Genomic DNA, 19,523 nt, shown 5'->3' on the forward strand with positions numbered 1-19,523 from the left:
TGATATCCTTTTACCATTCAGATATACTTTGCTTTCTCTAGAATCTACATATATACTCATATAATTAGTATATTTTGTAGAAAAATCTTGCTTGATGCGACCATACAGCTAGTCTAATACGAAAGCGGAGAGAAGCAGAGTGGTCTTGAAGGAAAAGGTTTTAACTTTAACAAATAACATAACGTAGATATGAGACAAAGCCATCTATTGGAATCTTTTCTTATATCCATGAGACATAATATATATATAGATATACATATACATATACATATATATATGTGTGTATGTGTAAAATACAGAGATAATTGTCCCATATTTTTAATTGTTGACTTATATGTATGTTGATTTTGTCATCTAATCATACTTTAACGTAATGTAATATTTATGCTTAGATTTCTTTCATGCTCCATGTACATTATATAATGTATCGTAAATCCATGCAGAGTGCGGGTTACGTTTAATTGGGAAAAAAAAAAACAGAAATGAGATCGATATTAGGGCTCCATTGGATTCGTGGAAAATTAGACATTTCGAGAAATACTTTCGAGAAAGTCATTTTTCAAGAAAATAACAATATCTTTCGGTTTTCTGACTAAAACTTGAAAAATGAATAGAAAAGTATTTTTCACCTTTTAGTATGGAAAATCTGCCCGGAGAAAATAACCAAAAAATTTGGATATCTAATTATTTTTTAATTTATGTATGTTTTAGTTTTCTTTTATTTATTCCTCTATCTTGATTGGCCACATTGGGACAAGCTCGCCCAAGGCCCACAAGGCTCGAGCTCTCTGGCAAGCGCATGCCTCATCGGTTGCCAACCGAAGAAGAAGGGAAAAGGAAAAAAATAAAAATAATTAAAAAGAACGGGAAGGTGAAGGAGTGTTGGCGTGACATCCCTGGATTAACTCACTGATGTATTGTCTTGGCGAGGTAACCCATTTTAGGTGTGCTCCTACCTGAGAACGCTTAACTTTGGAGTTTCAAATATAAGTATTATCATTACGTCAAATGTGACTTTGTGAGTTATATTCGGTTTTCGCATATTTGAGAATCGCTCTTTCTCTGTTCGGTACACGGTTCGACTCATTCTTGCTCCCTTCGCCACCCTAAAGGCTCACTAGGAACCGCTCTTTATCCATGCACGCTAGCCCCGACGACCACTCTCTGCTCTCATCGAACCGAGTCGTTACGTTTGGGAGGAAAGAGCCGGGAAAATAATTTCCCCCACTTTCGAAAGCGCTTTTTTCCACTAACCGAAATTACTTTCCTTAACTAATTTATTTTCTGTGAGCGAAATACCAGAACATAAAACTAAGATGGAATTACGGGTCGATCGAGCGAACTTGATGATGCGTGGATTAATTTTAGTTGAACTAGCCGGTTAATCGAGGAGTGGTGGGTGGCGCGTTCTCCATTTGGCGGAAGGAGCGTGATTTTCGATGGTAGTTGGATGACAAAAAGTCCATTTTCCTTTCCTCTTCCTTCTTGTTTTTCAGAGGACAATAATATGGCTTTATAAAGAGGACGTTTAATTTCTTTCTTTTTTTTTTGGCTTATTTTTAGAAAAATCAGTTAAACTCGCGAGCTTAGCTGGCGTTAAGCTTATAAATCATAAATCAACCGGCAGTTATCTTATTGTGCTTGATAAGGATGAATTGAACTGTCCCTTAAATCTTCTTGTAATATGGCGTTAGCATCATGGGTACTTTCAGAAAATTGATTAATTATCATCTAACTGTCTAAATCCGTGATGCATCTAATGTTCCAAGGCCAGAAATTTTTTAAACGTGTTTAAAAAGCCACTCTTATTTTCACCGTAAAACATTAGATTAGATTCTTCTTAAAGAGGTTTTTTTTTCCTTTTTTTTGTCGGACTTTCAAAAGAGTTTAGTCTGATTACAAAGAGGTTAATTGTTACATGGAGGACTGTAACCCCCTATTAGTTTATACGAGAAATGCAAGAAAAGTTAGGAGAAGACGAATCAGTACGTGATTATGAACGATACAATGCTTGAAAACTCGAAAAGAATGACAGCAAAGATTCGAACTCTTGGCCTAGCTAAAGGGAGAGAATTAACATAGGCAATAATGGTGATTTATGACATGTCCACTTAAATGCCCGGTAAGTTACTTGATAAACGGATGGAGCTTAAAACAAGGAAACAAAGTTTCGCAAAAAAATTGAATAATTTAGTAATCATATTTCTAAGAATAATCGCTTATATCGCTTATGAAAATGAATGAACGATAAATATTTTCATCGTCCGCGAAAATATTTAAGTATATATTAGAGTTATTGATGATGAAAAAAATTCATTAACTAATTATCTAAGCGACACAAGCGACCTTTAACAAAAGAAATATTTTTAAAATTATTCATTATTCGTAAAATAAACAGAGATGTTAAAATTACGATTCGAATTTGTGATTTTCGAGAGACAAGCAGACTTGCCCGTCTTTTCCATTTTCGCCCCCCAGCAGAGATTGCCTAAAATAAACATTTTAAATAAAATAAAAACAAAAAGCCTCTCTCTCTCTCGCCTTCAACCATTGACCGGAGACGACCGGTAGGGGAACGCCGCGAACGTTAGCTGAGCCCGGCCTAAACAGACGGGCAGATGAACCAGAATTCACGACAACAACCCAAGAAGGAAACCCAGAAAAAAAAAAGAACAGACGTAGAAGGAACAGGTTGATCAACATGGCTCGATACTCGACAACAACGGCAACGACGGCGACACCCAGAAGTCAGATTCCATAGAAACGAAATCCAAACAACGCGATACAAAGAGAGAGACTCGGAGACGTGATCAATCTTCGTCGCTGCCATTCCCGTCCCCCGTGGTAACGGCATTTGGAGAGGCTAGCGGCAGCGAGATATATTCGCGGGCACATTTCCGTCTCTGGCTCCCTCTCGAAACAAAGGGAAGGGAGGCGAGAGAGAGAGAGAGTCGGGAAATGGCGTGGCGTTTGAAGAAGGAGGCGCTGGAGGACGCAGCGGTTATCGGAGGATTGATCGGCATCCAATTCGTTTACGCCGGAAACTCGGTGCTGTTGAGTTACCTCTTGTCGCTCGGCTTCAACCCCCTCACGCTCGTCATCCTCTCCGCTCTCGCCACCTTCTTCATCCTCTCCCCCATCGCCGTCGTCTTCGAAAGGTCTCTCTCTCTCTCTCTCTCTCTCTCTCTCTCTCTGCGCATTGGCGCGTCCGGCGTTTGATTATGTTGGTTTCCGTGTGGTTTTGCAGGAGTTTCTGGCCTAAAAAGATCACCTTGAAGCTGATGCTGCAGCTTGTATTGATTTCCTTCACAGGGTAAACGCGCAAATTTCGACATATTTTTTGTTAATTTCGTTAAGATATTCAATGTGTTTCGCAATCGCCCTCTAAGCAATTCAACTTTTACGTCACATGTATTTACCTTGTACGTTTACAAAAGTCGATTCACATTGAACATGTGGTGCGTTCAAGGTGCTGGTTTTGGCTTTCTTGAATTTTAGCTATATTCTGCAGGTTGCTTAGGCATGGTAATCAAGATTTAAAAAAGATAATTGCTTGTCCAAGTCTCCTTTTATTCCGAAGATAAAATTCAAGATAAATTGGTTAATTCAGAATCATAACTGCAAAAGGGTCTGATAAAATCACAAATTTTTCCTGAAGTATCCAGCAAAAATGGATTCAAACGTGTCAGAAATTTTCATTGGAAACCAGTTTAGTGATAGAAATTGACTTAGAGATCGAACATTTTCAAATATGGTATGGATGTTGTCATGTGCTTGATTTTTATCTGTTTGTCTGCTTCTCTTGTGGGGCCTTTGACAGCATTAGCCGGGTTCTAGCTCCTGTAGCTCACTCTAGAACGGGCACCCTTTCATTTTTATGACTTTCCAAATCTCTTTGATGTGCATTAACAAATAAACGAAAACAAACCGCGAGTGGGACAATTCAGAGGTTGAACCTGAGAATGACAGTTCCTTTTTTTTCCTTTTCCTTGATTTTGATTTTCAGCGTGACTCTGTTTCAATCCCTGTTCCTGAAGGGAATCAAGATGACGTCACCGGCCATGGCCACGGCCATGCCGAACCTCGCTCCGGGGCTGATCTTCGTGATCGCTTGGGCCATTAGGTACTAGTTGTATATTGCTCTTCACATTTGATGATTCTTTGCTCCAATCTTCTTGTCTGAGGCTTCTGAAAATTCTCTGGTTGTGCAGATTAGAGAAAGTTAACCTGAATTGCGTGTACAGCAAAGTCAAGATAGTAGGCACACTTTTGTGCGTGGCTGGTGCTCTCGCAATGAGCATAATGCACAGTGCCGGAAAGGAGGAGGCTAAACTTACCTCTGCCTCATCGGACGTCGTCTTCGACAAAGAAAAGATCATAGGGTGCTTGTATCTCATGGCGGCGGTTTTCGTGCTGTCAAGCAACATCGTTCTGCAGGTATGCGTCGTTAGAGCAAGAAAGATTTATTGTCCACTGTGTTTGGATTCTTGGGTGACTTATTTATTCGGGTGATCTTGGACAGGCCGTGACTTTGGGTCATTTTCCTGCCCCGATGTCCTTGTGCGCGATAACATCCTTGATCGGGGTGTTCATAACTGCGGCTGTGCAGCTATTTGAAGAACACAAGTTGGTGTTCAGTGTGCCGCTTGTGAGCTTTGGAAACCTAGTCGGATTTTCAATACTGGTGAGTAGCAATCAGTTGGCTCCTCATGTTTACTATATTGAGCCTTATTACCTTTCTTTTCTCTTTTAAATTTGTCTCGTAAACTCAAAATTTAATGTTGAAACCATGTTTTAAAGCTCTAGAGGATCGACTTTTTGGATCCTGCCCATCAGGATTAGTCCCTTGTCGAAATTGTTCAGAGTTCACAGTGCTTTTAACGAGAACTGCAGTTCTCCATTCCACAAAATTTAACTGATCAACAACCCTCGACTGCTTGTAATACATCAGTTCAGCTATTCTGAGCTTCATGAAAGTACCTTTTGCGAACAGGCAGGTGTCGTTAGCGGACTAACGGTGAGCTTCAATGGATGGGCGATGAAGAAAAGAGGGCCGGTCCTCGTATCAATGTTTAGCCCCATTGGGACAGTGTGCTCGGTTGTTCTCTCCGTTTTCACCATTGGCGACACCATTAAACTAGGAAGGTAATCTCAACTTATCAGTGTTCTCAAAGCATGTAATTGTTTTGCTGTGAATCTGCAATTCCGAGGAGCAAGTTTTTCTTCTTGTTGGAAGTACAACGTTGAAATAAAACACAGATATTTGATGTAGCTCCTCTATTGCAGCCTCGGGGGTATGTTCCTTATGTTCACCGGGCTCTACTTCGTACTGTGGGCTAAAGGGAAAGAAGGTTACTCACCTGGAAATGGCTTAGAAAGTGAGTTTGATGCAGAGAAGCCTCTTTTAACTTGATGCCTTCCTTCATGATTTGTACTATAAACTCCCATTCATGCCCTGGTCTATAGTTGGACCTCCTCGAAGAAAAAGGAGCCTCGAATGGAAATAAACTATACGGCGACCAGTCCCGTGATCCATTCACGTTAGTGCATTGCTCCCGTTCTATGACCGAGTAGTTTGTCGTGCAAATTGGTGACTGTAAATGTGGATGTTAGGCAGAAGAGAGACAGTCCATTGCTTGCACTTAAGTCAGAATGCATACCGATACCATTCGGCGATGAACATTTGCATGTCTATCTCAAGCCAAAGGGATTCATGGAATGCAAAAGATTTGTGTGATTTTTAAATGTGGTTTGATCATGCACGAGTTCTTGAAGCTGACTGTGTTTTGCAGAGATATGATCCTGCTGACTGCTGCTACTACTACTACTGACATTCTTCTAAACAATTCTTGACAAGAGATGAGAGAGCAGCTCCCTTTGCCAGGACAACTGACTTGGAGTTGGTCAACTCAAGTCTATGCTAACAAAAGAATCTCTTGTGGTTAAAAAGGAGGAGAAGAAGTTTAAACTAGACGCTTAGGGGAAGTGGAAGTATCGCAGCTATACAAAATTCACCACAATATAGTTATCCTGACAGAAAATTTAATAATTTTGAGGGGGCTTTTTGGAGGGCAACTTGATTTTATGCTACTATTCATTCATTCATTCATTCAATTTATTTATTCTTCTCGTGCCTTTTGGTTCTTGGGTCCTTGTGCTAATTTGATGACATAGATAGAACTCGGGTATAACACGACACAATACGCTTCGACACGAATTTCGACATCCGATTTAACACGTTCTCGTCCTAAGTCAGTTGTTTAGCTTGTAATTTGTAAGTAAGAGTTAGTGAAGTTTGACGGCGCAATAAATTGATTAAGTAAGGGTGACAATTTGTATTCACGTGTCATCATTAGATTTTGTAATCATATTAACTCCTGTTGTTGAAAAATGCTGTGTCTTTTATTGATTATGTTATTAGATCCATGTACGTGCTCGCACCATTTTCCGATTCCATCAAATAATGACGTGTGTCAATTAGTCTTAAAAGGGTTTGAAGTTGCGAGTTGCGGCTCATAAAATTTATGGAATTAAGGAAAGCTTTGGGCATCACCAAACTTGAAATCCAACCCAGATAGGTAATTCACTAAATAACTTTGTTCTGGAAATCTTAGAACTGCTAATATAATCTCGTGACCCCTAAATACAAATTTTATAATAATGTAAGAATCTACACAATAGTCGCTGACCCTTGCTTACTTACCTTCTCATTCTATTTTTCCGACATGATTTTAAGTTAATCATATTTCAAACTTTATAGCTTTTCTAATCAAATATCTCCGCCACCCGAATTTAGAAAACATAAATAGTGCTTACAAATTTAACACGGTTGCTATATATTCAGCGAAAGAATCAAATTCGAGCGCCTTGAGATGTAAAAAAATCGTGATTTTATCTTAGGGAAACTTCCTTTTTCGAATGTTCTAATTATATTCTATATTTTATATTTTTTTCTTTTATATTCTTTTATATATTTTTTTCTTCTTCCTTCCTCCTTCTGCCTCTTCCTTCTTCGTTTTGCTATGCCGGCGGAGGGCAAGCTCGAGGTTGCCAAATCTACGCAAGGCCGCCTCGAGCTCGCCGAGGTCGACAACCTCAAGGCCACCAAAAAGCTCAATGGCTCGGGCGAGCCTCGAGCTCACTAAGAAAGCCGGATCTAGAGAGCTCGAGGCTCATCGAAAGCTACTCGAGGCACGCCGGGATTGGGTGAGCCACTAGCTCACCGAGGTCGACGGCGTTGAGGCTCGTGGGGACTAGTGAGCTCGGTCGACGACCCCGAGGCTAACCAGTGGCCACCGTCGGTCGGTTGCGGTGAGGGAGGAAAGAAAAAAAAAATAATAGTAGTAGAATATAATATTCAAATATTAAAATAGTTAAAGATGAGCAATTTCGGAAGGTGTTTTCACATTTTTAAATTGGAGAATTCACTTTCCTGATTTTGTACATAAACTTTTTATTGACCGAAAAGTGTTTTCCATTGACTAAATCATTTTTCGACGAACCAAACAGGTGAAAGTTAGGAAAATCAATTCTGAAAAAAATACTTTCCCTGAAACAAACACACCCAAGGTCTATAAGAATTAGTTTTTGTGCAAAAAAATTCGATTTACTAATGAAATAAAAGCACCGTAAAACAAAAATATTTTTGGACATATTATTAATCCGGTCCCCGGCCTTCCTTTCTTTTTTTCGGACAAAAAGGAAACGTCAAAAACGGAAAATTGAAAATGAAATGGTTACGAGGACCAAAAAGTTTCTTCCCCCGAGCATCAACCAAAAATGCCTTGAGCCAAAACCATCGTCGTCGTCGTCGTCGTCGTCGTCGTCGTCGTCGTCGTCATCGTCATCGTCATCGTTCCGATTCAGAAACCCTAACTCTGCAAATCCCACTCATCGCCCTCAGGAGAATAGACGAAATGGATCTCCCCTCCTCTCACACGGACCCCCAACAATCTCTCCATCACCATCGACAACGAGAAGGGTATTCACTGTCTCAATCGTTCGACAAGTCGGCCCCGTCCAGTTACGGCTATTATCCTCAATACCCGCAAGGTCACCGGGACCAGCAATACTACCCCTACAATCAGTACCCACACCCGTCGACCTCTCACCAGACGCTACGGCCCCCGCACGGATCCGGGCCGGCGCAGCAATCGGCCCCGGGCTCCGGTCGGGTCGATTCGGTGAGCGGTCAGGTCCAGCTTCAGGTCCCGCAGCATCTGTATAATCTGCTCCAGCAATGCGCCGCTGCCGGCGGAGGCGGAGCGCCGGTCTCGGGAACGCCCGGACTGAGTGGGGCCACGTCAGCTGCCGTGGCGGCGCTGTCGCAGCTGAGTCAGCTTGCGGCCACGATGAGCGTGGCGGAGAGGGTGATTTCTGGGTTTGGCCAGCCGCAGGTATGGTGTTCGGTTTAGCTTTTTGCTGGGTAGTCTGGTTGGTGTAGATTGTTCTTGCATTTTAACTGTTTTGATGAATTGCCGAGGTCTTGTTTATGTTACTTTCTGTGGCTGCAAACCTCTTAATGTGATAATTCGCTGCTGCCTCTATAAAGATACTTTCTTGCTATAAGAAATTTACGTATGATTGTATCAAAGATGAGTTGCTGCTTTGAGAGGTTGAGCTTTTCCGTGTTCAAGCATCAGGAGAGGGATCTTTCGATTAGAATGATAATGCCGAGCAGTGTGCGCCCTTAAGTATTCTGTTTGAGAAATCGTTTGTTCAAGTAGTTCCCCATAGCGGTGCTTCTTTTCTCTCATTTTGGCTGCAAGAGGATCAGAGCATGTCTTGATGGAAAGATTGTGTTTGTGAGATTATGCAGAGCAGGGTGCTGACAGGCTTTTGCTCTTCATAATAGTTGTAATCTTGACCGTGCGGGGTTAAATCATAGAAAGATTATATCAATGGATGTTTTTGTGTGCATACCTCCAAGAAAACACTAGAAGTAGCTTTAGGAACTTAATTGATTACACAATCATGTGAGTGACGTCACTCGGTCTATACAATTATCTGCTAAGTTCTCATTGGATGTCAAGGATCAACAGGTTACATTTTTTGTGTGTTACTTGTGCAGAAATGGCTGTTCAGCTTTCATTTTCTTTTCATAAGTATTGTATCTGACCTTTGTGATCTATATGCAGGTTAGTCACTCTCCATACAGTGGCGGTAACCAGCCATTTAGGGGGTCCAACCATGGACACTTTGCCCACCATTGTGCTAGTTTAGGCGGTCCAACAATTAATGGGAGAGTACATGGACGCAGGTGGCACAAGGGTGGCCATAAGATATACAAGGGCTCAAAATCGTCTAATAACAACAGGAAACCATCTCTAGAGGCACAAGCAGTGGAAGCTACAGCTGCATGTCAGGCTTCTGATAATGCTGTCCATAAAGCCCCAACTCAAGGGGGAAAAGCTGCTTGGTGCGAACTCTGTAGAGTTGAGTGCACCAGCTTAGAAATACTTGAGCAGCATAAGAATGGAAAGCGGCATAAGAAGAACATGCAGAGAGCCGAACAACTGAAGAATGCTGCGAATAAAATCGAGGCCCCATTACAAAATTTCCAGGACCCTGGAGCTGGGCCTGGTCCGGACAGTTCCCAACTGTGCAACATTGTTCCACAAGGAGACTTACTTGCTAAAATTGATGGCAATAGCAGTGGTGCAATCGCAGATGTGCCAATAGATACAGTAGGACAGGCGGACCACTCTACGGAGTCATCGCTCAATTTGCATGTCCAGAATCAAGTTGAGAATAGGAAGTCTGGCAAGAAACGAAAAATTAAGGGGGGTGGAGAAGGGAAACGCCAGAAGAAGTTGGAAGCCACTGCGCACCCACTTAAACCTCCTCAGTCTAAGGCAGTTGGTCCAATAGTATGTGATCTGTGCAATGTTAGGTGCGACACAAGGGAAGTGTTTGATCGCCATCTTTCTGGTAAGAAGCACATTGCTAGGCATATACGCTTTGAAGGGCACCGAGCTCAGTATGGACCACTAGGACTGCAGGGTCTCTACCCTCCAAATCCTGCCGCAGCACCTCTTGTTTCACACCCTCAGGGTCGACTGGAACCACAAATTCTCAATGCCCTTTATGGCGCAACGCCAGTTCAGAATTGCAATGCTGCTGCGTCGGATGGAACTGCAGAGCCCACCGTTCTTGTCAAACTTTAGAATGCAGTCCCACCGCTGTCGACCAAAATGTTGCTCCAATGGTAGCTGGAGCTCAACCATAATATCAAGATCTAGATGGAACATAAATCATTTGAGTATAGCGGCCACAGGCATGTTTAATTGCTAGAACCTCTTCAGGAACTAAAGATGGGACTTTACCGATAGGCAATACCTTTACAACCGACAATATACTTGTCGCAAGAAGATGCCACAGCTCCATTCGGCAACAATGTTCTGATGATCCTGCAAAGCAAACAGTATGCAACAAATGGAGGAACAAAATGAACATTTAGTTCTGGTTTTTCTTTTCGAGTAATTTCAAGAATTAGGATTGAACTTGTTAATTAGCTGCTAATTTTTTCATGCATCTGTTACCGCATCCACCCGGTTGTATAAAGATCGTAATTACCAGGATAGTTTGGTTCTGTAGGGATGCTTAATAAACGACCATCTTTCCAAAGCTATGGCCGTGGTGGTTTTGTGTTCTGACTGACATTTTTCTTAAGTCAAAATAGGACTGGCTTGTGTGACTCATGTCACGTTCCTCCGAAGAATTGGTACATTACGTGAAATTCGAGTCCTGGAATGTTTTTGGCTCCGTTGTTGGGAGACACTGCTGCTGGTAGTTGGAGCGGCCTCTCGTCGCTAGGCGCAAGTTCTTCCTGTAAACATACCCGAGCTCTCTAAAATTCACAATATCTTCTGATACTTTGTTCGCATGACTGGATATATTGGGTTTAGTACCTTCTGAAGTAGTTTACAATCAATAGAAAGACATGGGCGGTAGATGCCTCAAATAGGTGGGTCAGATTGGGTTATAAATGGTCTGGCTTAAATAGACTCATTTAGTGCAATGTAATCCGACCCGATTCATATCCATTCTGATCCACATTTTAAAAACGCTTCTATTTTTAATATAATCTAGGGAAATACATATTCAAATTGAAGTGAGAGTGCGGAGTGAGGAAGTGCGAGATCGGAGGAGAGAGAATGAAGAGAATCGTAGAGGTGGGATTAGATCCGAGTCTAAATAAGTTGTAAACCCGTTTATTATGATTTATTTATGACTCATTTAATCTCATATTATAATCCATTTATTAAATCTAATCAGCAACCAGTGTCAGAATGCTCTTCTGCTAGTGATATTGTCAATTTCCAACAAATGTGGACAATAAGTGCGCGAGTAAATCATCAAGAAGCGAATGCATCGGAATTACAGACTGAAAAAAAAAATGCGCTGGAATTCATTGACATTTCAGTTTGGAAAACGGGCGACATGTACGAGCCAAGAGTGGACATGAATTCGAACCTCATTTACGAATCAAATGAACAAATCAAAGAATACTCCCCTGAAAACACGAAGAAAACTCAAAGAATTGTAGGTTGTTCTAACGGCAATTTTGCAAGTTCAGATAGCCGAAGCCATCCATTCAAGCGTCGTAAGGCGCGATCCAGTGCCTTCCGTTGACGAAGCTCTTGACGAGGAACCGATGGGCCTCATCGTAGTCGAGCTCCCGAGCCCACGATACTCCGCGGGTCGCGGCGGCCCCCGGACCGAAACACTTGTAAACTCCAAAAAACATAGTCCTGCAGCTCCATGGTAAAAGAGAAACGAAAAAAAAAAAATTGGTTCCATCTTACAGCAATCGAGGAAACTCAGGAAATTAAAAGACTTCACACCCAGTTTTTGTCAACGAAATTCCAGCTCCCGTTAGAAATTCATCCATGTGATTATTGGTCCAACTTAATAATGACTAAGAACAGCATGTTCTTTGACTAATTGGCTAATTGCACATAATTAACTAGCCGCCTACACCTCGAAAGGCGAGAGAGGCCGACTCTACCGGTGAACTTTTGTCGGCCTTGGTTAATCTGTCGGACATCATTAGCAATCATATCTCTCGTAGAACAAAAGTCAACGTTATCCTGTACTTTATGTTTGTCATAATCTCGTGTCGCATGTAATTGGAGGATATGGCAAGTAAAAGGAAGAGAAAGGACAAGAGGGAGTTCATGTTGGGTTTACTTGTTCTTGTTGCTGGCGTGGTCCCAGTCGTCCCATCCGCCGTGGGCGACGAGGTCGTCGAAGTAAGTGTAGGAGTAGACGATCCGGGAGTACCGGCCCATGGCCCGGCCCACGTAGAGCGGGCCCGTCCCCGTGACCCGGCACCGCACGAAGGCGAACCCCGTCTCCTCCTCCGGCGACTTCCTGCCGTGGGCCGCTATCGACCCGAACCTCGTCGCTATCGAATGGAGCTGGCAATCCTGCATGTGTAAGTGCCCCCCCAAATCAACCCGAAATCCAAAAACCAATTCGGTCCTCCAACCTAAGTATTTTACAGCAGTTTAGAAGTCTTGTGTTTTCTTTTGCCCCTTTCTAAAGCCGGCGTGGAGAAAGGCCAACTAAAATTAGGGGTGAGCTAAACGGTTCAGAAATCATCTAAATTCAGATTGAATCGATTATTTTTTATTTATTTTTTTAAATATAAACTTACTGAACCGCCCGAAAGCCGGACCGAACTGATTGGTTCGGCTAGGTTTTCGTTTTTTTTTTTTTTTATGGGAGCGGACCGGACCGGATTGGAACCGAACCGATAATCCTAAAATCATGCCCGAAATCGCCGTTGCCGACACATGAACGAGGGAGCTTTTCGAGAGGGGAAAAAGCTCGCCGTCTGCTTTTGTCTGTGTCACGCCAGGGCATCTTTCTCGCCGCCCCCACACATCGCTGTCGCACCAGCTTTTTGTTGCTTCTCTTTGTTTGAAGAACTTTTTACTGCTCCCAAAAAGATGAACGTGAAAAAAATGGTCTTCTAGTTTCATTTTTTTTTTTCAAAATAAATACGAGGGTGGTCTTTTTTTTCTTCGAATTATTAATGGGGGTGATGCAATGCAAAAATCGCACGAAGAAAGTGAAAAAGGCTTCCTTTTTTTATTGCATGCATAGGGTTTAATCTCAATATCCGAAAAATATGTGATCCGATGGTGAAAATCGAGACTCGCGTGATCTAATGACCTAGCATGCCTAGGCTTACTTTGTACATGGACCGGCCATTTCCGAAGATGAAGTCGATGGACCCCTCGATGTAGCACTCCCTGAAGTAGTGCCGGCCAGCATCGTCGCACAGCGTGTCCTGTGCGCCGTAGAATCCGCACCCCGAGAAGTACGCCTTGTCCCCCGATATCCGGAACGCCACCGCTTGCCACCCTTGCATCCCCGGCATCGGCGCCGGTGCCGTGTTCTGCACGTATCATTTGACCAAAAAATAATAATAATAATAATAATAAGAAGGGGGAGAAAACTAACATAAGCCACTTGGATTTACATGTTACGTAAATTCAGTATAGATATAGTTTGCGCTATTATTTGTATTTCTAGGTTTCCACCTTTCTTTTGCGAAACAGATTGCAGTATCTTGAAAAATGAACGAGCTTGCGGGAAACCTCACAGGTAGAGAAGCTACACGGAAAATGACTTTGAACATTTATATACCTTGAAGCTAATATTCCTGGCGGAGAAATAATTGGCGAAAACGGAGACCGAAGCCGTTCGGTAAGTACGGAGCTGTTGGCCGTTGGCACCGCGGTCGCTTGCTCTGTCGTGCCACTCGATCACCGTCGCGTCTCTTCCCTCGCCTTGGAACGTGATGAAGGGCTTGTTCGCCGGGACAACCACCTTCTCACTGTAAAACGAGTCAAGTTACACGTAACAAAAATTGCTCGGTCGAGTTCGGTTTTGCTAGCTACTCAAGCTTTCTTCGATTCTTTTATGAGCTCGCGTTCGACATGAATATACAAAGCTAATTTGATTTTTACACAGTAATTATCACTTGTTCTGATAATAGAGACCGAGCTCAATCCTGGAGCATGTTCTAATCAAGCGAAGCTAGAGCTTGGTAAGCTCGAGTAGAGCGTCGCAACTAGCTTTTTTCGAGTTTAGTCGGAGCTCGCACACGAAAATTCGCAGCTTCTTCGAGCTTACTGGCACTCCTAAAAATGCATTAGACTAAGCAAGTTCCAAACACAAAAGCATGCCAAGTGAATTACATGTAAAATCCGGCACTGATTCGAATGGTGACGGTCTTCCTGTTGTTCTCTGGAATGGAGTCGACAGCGGCCTGGACCGACTCGAAGTCGGCGGACCCGTCGACACCGACGGTGATGAGGAGGTGCCCGATGGGGCCGACCCACCTGTGGCGGTGCTTGGCAGGGGTGGGGGCATGGGCGGCGGCATCGGATCCCGCGACCTGCAATGGCGAGTGAGAGAAGAAGAGTAAGAAAAAGGAGGCCAAGCAACAGAGAACAAAGAAGGAAGAACTCATGGAATCAGCCATTAAACTAGCATCAAAACGAGAGAGAGAGCGGGGCAATGTCTTCTCGATTCGGAGCTCGGAAATGTGGAGTGAGAGAGCGACTGGGTGATTCGAAAGAATTATAAATACGGCAAAGTGAAACAGATTTTGGTGTTTCCAACGGTCGAATGCATAGGGCTGGCGTTAGCTTTTGGCGTTTCAATGGTGTGGGGTCGCTATCCTCCCTCTTGGCCTCGCTTGCTTGTCGTTAAACTCGCATCTTCACACCCTGATTAGATTAATTAATCTTCGACTAGTCAATTCAAATGAACTTTGTTTGTACAGCGACGGCACTTCGATGCGTACGGCGTCCATCGGTCTGTCGTCGTTAAGACTTTTGCGAGGAAGAGGAGGAGACAAAGGGTCGAAGCACGTCGTCGTACGTAAAATGTCTGCATGCATGGGAACGATGGTGGTACTCAACTCACCGTCACGGGCCAGAAAGACAAACTGGTCCTCCTGCTTTTCACGAGCCTACGACGACTTGTTCGCCTTGTCTTTGTCGTCTCCCTCCAACGGTACTCCCTTGCTAACTCATTAAAAGCCTCCTGACTTATATCCGTCTCGGTATCCTACGGGGGTGTTGATAGTTTGTTTGTAAGGAGGCTGCTAGTACGAGAGTTTAACAAGATCGTCAGTTATTTCTAATTATGCGATCCATCTCTAATCAATATGTGTTTTATGCAAAATACGCAATGATGATCTGTGAATTTACGGTTGAGATTGTACCATCTTTGACAGTATCGTCAGAGAAGCATTTCCTTATTTGTAAAACAAACAATTGTGCATCTTATCCCATGTCGAAAAGACATGAGTTGTGGACCATGGAAGGCTTCTGGCCTTACGACTGAAGACCACGGGTTATATGGACTAGACTCTATTGTGTTTGCGTGCGGATTGTGCGCTTATATGCATACTTAGCATTTTTTCGAAATTGACACTAATCAACGGTTATTATTTTTTTGTTAACCATTCAAAAAAGAATTGAATTTGCAGTTTTATAACGTGAAAAGTTGTTAACTTTTCAAATAGTATGTTTGTTCACAAAAGAGTTTCACTCTTTTAAATTCAACGTTTCTCGTTCACTACTTTCACTTTCAATTTCCTTCCCCCCCCTAAAATAAGGTATCTATTTTCCAATCATTTCATTTTGAGAATTATAGGAGAAATACCATATTTGCTAACCGATATTTTTATTTGAGGCTTTATTGTATCCTGAAGGATTTTTGTCACTAACCATTAGAAACTTTTGAGGTTCAAGAAGGTATTTTTACACATCAAAATTTGATACCATTCTTCCCAATTATTTTTCTAAGCACCGGGATCGGTTTTTATTAAGATCGATCAAGCACTTAATAATGAGATGAGGATTCCTTCGATTTATATGTATATGTGTAACCATACGAGGCGCACGCGTGCACACGATGTTGAGCTTGGTTTACATAGTCGATTTACAAAGTGAATACGAACCTTCATGGATAAGCATTCGCTTACATTTCGGCATGTCATTACGTGAAAAAAATGTTAGGTTAGGTCATCGGATTTCATTAGCTTATCAAGACGCGCTGCAGAAGTCCAACGTTCAGTTACTGGGGAGATCTTAGAGGAAGTCCGAACATCGAGCTGTACGAGCCGATTAGATTTACTAATTCCCCCCCACGCCGCGACGATTCGGCGACGTGAAGTTCCGTCTCGTCAATCCACTCGCGCGCGCGCTTTTACAGTGGCAGGCTACTCCTGCTGTACACCATCTGCAGTCAGAAATCTCAACGTGAGGACCACAAACGGGGACTCGAGCTGCGTAAGAATGGCTCCTCCATCGGACCGGATCAAGCCCATCCCGTCCCCGATGGGTAAACTTTCCCCTTCGATTATACGATTCATGCGGGAAATTGTTTTTTATCGGACGATTTCGCTTGTCGAGCGCCGGGCATCGCACGCTTAATCTGTACTGTACATACACGTGGCGCGTGCGTAAAGGTCACTGATCAGGGAAACAAAGATAGAATTTAAAAACCAAAACAAAACCTGCTCGTGCTGCCCCCACAGACAGACCGCGATGGTCCAGGGCATGGCCAAAATTCATTTCTTCGGGCCGAGTCCCCACAGCTTGGAGCGGACCACGTGGCGTGGACCCCCCCACCATTCCTGAGCCGGCAGTTCTGCTGAACCGTTCCGTTTCGGTTCGGACAAGAGGCGAGAACAGCAGTACCGCACGAACTCGAACTAGACAGTGGCCCTGAGATGGAGGCCAGAACAGTCGTTCATGACGACCAGAGTGACCCTGGGATAGGGAGGCGACCTGCTCAAGTACCCTTTGAAGCAAATAAAAATACAAAAAAGGATTCCGTTTTCTGTGAACAAGTTTTGTTTGGATCTTTGCAACGAGCGGCCTTCGACGTTGCGATCGGTCAAGGCGTTTTTTGAGAATGTATTTCGATGGCACGGGACGGAAGTTTTGCATGTCCGCTCGAAAAGAATGAACTAACATGCGAACCAAACGCCTAAGTCCTTAGTAATTTTTCGGAATTCAAATACAAAGTCAATTGAATTTCACGCGACACCAACGTTACATCGGTGGAATTCCATTGTACCAAGCAATAATAAAAGGTATAAGGACACCTCAAGTATCAACATTTGTATACGGCGCTCACTTTGATGTTAATATATATATTTTTAGACCATTTAAGTATCAAATTGGAGAAAAAAATAATCATTTTAGTGCTCACGACTAGAAATTCAGGCGACCTCACCGGAATTGACATTTAAATAATCGTTTTTCAAAAAAATTTGACACTTAAGTGATATAAATAAAATATTGACACCAAAATAAACGTCATACATAAATATTGATATTTGATGTATTCTTTTATCAATAACAAAGTCGGACCATAAAGTATTTTGTTCCCCATTCCGAAAGGTCATACTCATGTTGTCAACGAATGTACTGTAAGAATGGTGGGTCTGCGGCCTCGTCATTGCCGTTGAGTCTGGCTTTATTCATACTTGAAATTGTTGTCCAGAAAGAACGAGAGATAAACAAAAGATTTGGGAGTGGTGACAATCTTTACCGTACTTGGTCAAATCCATTGATACGTTTCTTCATCGGGGGCTGTGAGCATTAGTTTGAATTTGGGATGACAAGTGTCGCCGGAAAATCAAACTCTTTTATGATCTTGGTCGTGTTAAATAGTTTCAATTAGTACCCTGACCAGGAGGCTAATTATTAGCTAATCACGTTCGGTGAAAAATGAAGTTGTCGGAAATGTTGACGTTCTTGTTGCCCTAGCTAGTACCTCGAACATGCAGATTATCATTAGTTTAGCTCGTCATGTTGATTGAAATCGTCGAATGATGTTTTTTTTTTCTTAAAATGCTTTTTTGATGGTAATATCGAGAACTATACGGTACAATTTCAATCGCAAACTCATATAGAATCATCGTATGTTTTGCATTAAGCACTCATTAATTGAGAGATTATGTGATCAGAAATAACTAACAATCTTGTCAGATTGTCAAACTAAAAGTTTTCTTTTCTTTTTTTTTTTGTCCGAAGCTAGCTTGGCCTATACTGATTGACTAAACCGTGTGATTTGTTCGCATTGCGAATCCAATTGATAGACGCGTGGATTAGTTGGGAACCGAGATCCGACTGAAGCGATTCTTTCTTTGCCGAACGTACTCGACATGAAACCAAACACTTGTTGAAACATGATACCAAACATTGTCCAACAAATGTGGCCCGCGCTTCCTAGTTAAGAAGAACCCCGCTAAAACAGGAGGAGGATTCACGTTCGCGCGAGGTCGGAGAAGTCCGGATTCGCGATAATCAGCAGCGCATGCGACTCGGGGGCTCGGAAGCTGCCTTTTTCGGCTCGGCCATTGGGGGGTTCTGCACATCGCAAGTTTCGCTTCGACGGAACGGTAACGCAGCCACATCGTCGCTCTCGACCTTTTTGTGGACTCGAATCGAAAAGCTGTGGAAAAGAGTAAAAGAACTCAGAATTCAACAGCGCCCAATCCGAGGTCCAAACCCATTTGAATATCTGGGCCGTGAAAGCGCAACAGACGAAGGTTAGCTTGTCTCCCTCCGATCCTACGATCATTATCTGCAGTTTCGTTTCGTTAATCCAAGAACATGGGCGTGAAGACTCGGCTATCTGGAGGCCCGTGGATACTCTTGCAAGCCCGGTTCGAGCCTTTTCGACCTCTCATTTCTTTCGAGAATTCCCCGGGAGCAACTCTTCAGCCAGATGAGCAAGGGCCTTCAATCCACTAGAGACAAAAGAAAGGCGATCCATTATAGATGGGTCCCATTCGATCGTTCCAGGTGCATATTTTCTAAGTGAGATTAGCAACAGAAGCACCTCATCTTCCATTTACTTGTATTTGTATTTAAGGAGAACATAACGTGGGAAACAAAATTATGGAACTACAAATTTTGTTCTGTACTATTATCAAATGAATTTATGTTCCAGGTATTAGGGTTATCTCACATCGGTTGTGGAAGAGATTGGTGGTTGGTTTATAAGTTTGAGGGAAAGCCTTGTCCTTTGAACTAGCTTTTGGGATGAGAGAGGCCTAAGACCACCCAACACCAGGAAATAGAAATTTTATTCTATTGTCAAGCAAATTTTTGTTCATTTTTGTTCCAGGAACAAAAATTTTGTGTCGTTATTAAACATGTATCTCGGCTTAGATACTCGTCTATGGAATAGAAATAGAAATTTCTAGCCCGAAATAAGGTCAGGGAAGAGAACTGTTGTCATGCGTACCCTTACTGTGCCAAGCAATAGTGACTCCATGAATATAGAATTTCTTTGAACAAATGGTTTATATTCATTAATGACTTCTTTGGCATTATATATATGCGCCATTTAGGAGTTACTTATAGTTCTCACGGCCAGGTCACTTTGGTCTTATATACACAAATGGGAAAATTACTAAAAAAAGTCCTAACTTTGTTGTAATTGTGCCAATTCAGTCCTAAATTTTTTGTATTTAT

General features: G+C 42.6%; 3 protein-coding genes across 5 annotated transcripts; 2 read left to right on the plus strand and 1 right to left on the minus strand.

Moving 5' to 3' along the window:
* Positions 1-2,636: 2,636 nt before the first annotated feature.
* LOC115729017 (WAT1-related protein At5g47470) lies at positions 2,637-5,959 on the plus strand. Of its 2 annotated transcripts, XM_048276385.1 has the most exons (8): positions 2,637-3,158; positions 3,248-3,313; positions 4,007-4,123; positions 4,212-4,437; positions 4,523-4,684; positions 4,994-5,145; positions 5,287-5,378; positions 5,793-5,959. In XM_048276385.1, exons 1-8 carry the CDS (start codon positions 2,959-2,961, stop codon positions 5,798-5,800), a joined length of 1,023 nt encoding a protein of 340 aa, XP_048132342.1. In that variant the 5' UTR covers positions 2,637-2,958; the 3' UTR covers positions 5,801-5,959. The 2 variants fall into 2 exon arrangements, with proteins under 2 accessions (XP_048132342.1, XP_030515298.1); XM_030659438.2 differs by lacking the exon at positions 5,793-5,959 and having other exon boundaries at positions 2,638-3,158; positions 5,287-5,774.
* Positions 5,960-7,708: 1,749 nt separating this feature from the next.
* LOC115729015 lies at positions 7,709-10,652 on the plus strand. 2 transcript variants are annotated; one of them, XM_048276381.1, is made up of 3 exons: positions 7,709-7,825; positions 7,864-8,396; positions 9,138-10,652. In XM_048276381.1, the coding sequence occupies exons 2-3, from the start codon at positions 7,917-7,919 to the stop codon at positions 10,164-10,166; spliced, it is 1,509 nt and encodes a 502-aa protein (XP_048132338.1). In that variant the 5' UTR covers positions 7,709-7,825; positions 7,864-7,916; the 3' UTR covers positions 10,167-10,652. The 2 variants fall into 2 exon arrangements, with proteins under 2 accessions (XP_048132338.1, XP_030515295.1); XM_030659435.2 differs by having other exon boundaries at positions 7,759-7,822; positions 7,855-8,396.
* A 727-nt stretch (positions 10,653-11,379) lies between these two features.
* LOC115729021 (probable pectinesterase 68) lies at positions 11,380-14,640 on the minus strand. The gene is made up of 5 exons (XM_030659447.2): positions 14,214-14,640; positions 13,660-13,849; positions 13,202-13,408; positions 12,193-12,431; positions 11,380-11,753 (listed from the first exon to the last, which is right to left on the minus strand). The coding sequence occupies exons 1-5, from the start codon at positions 14,498-14,500 to the stop codon at positions 11,597-11,599; spliced, it is 1,080 nt and encodes a 359-aa protein (XP_030515307.1). The 5' UTR covers positions 14,501-14,640; the 3' UTR covers positions 11,380-11,596.
* Positions 14,641-19,523: the final 4,883 nt, after the last annotated feature.

This window comes from Rhodamnia argentea, chromosome 3, assembly GCF_020921035.1.
Source record: "Rhodamnia argentea isolate NSW1041297 chromosome 3, ASM2092103v1, whole genome shotgun sequence".
Lineage (NCBI taxonomy): Eukaryota > Viridiplantae > Streptophyta > Magnoliopsida > Myrtales > Myrtaceae > Rhodamnia > Rhodamnia argentea.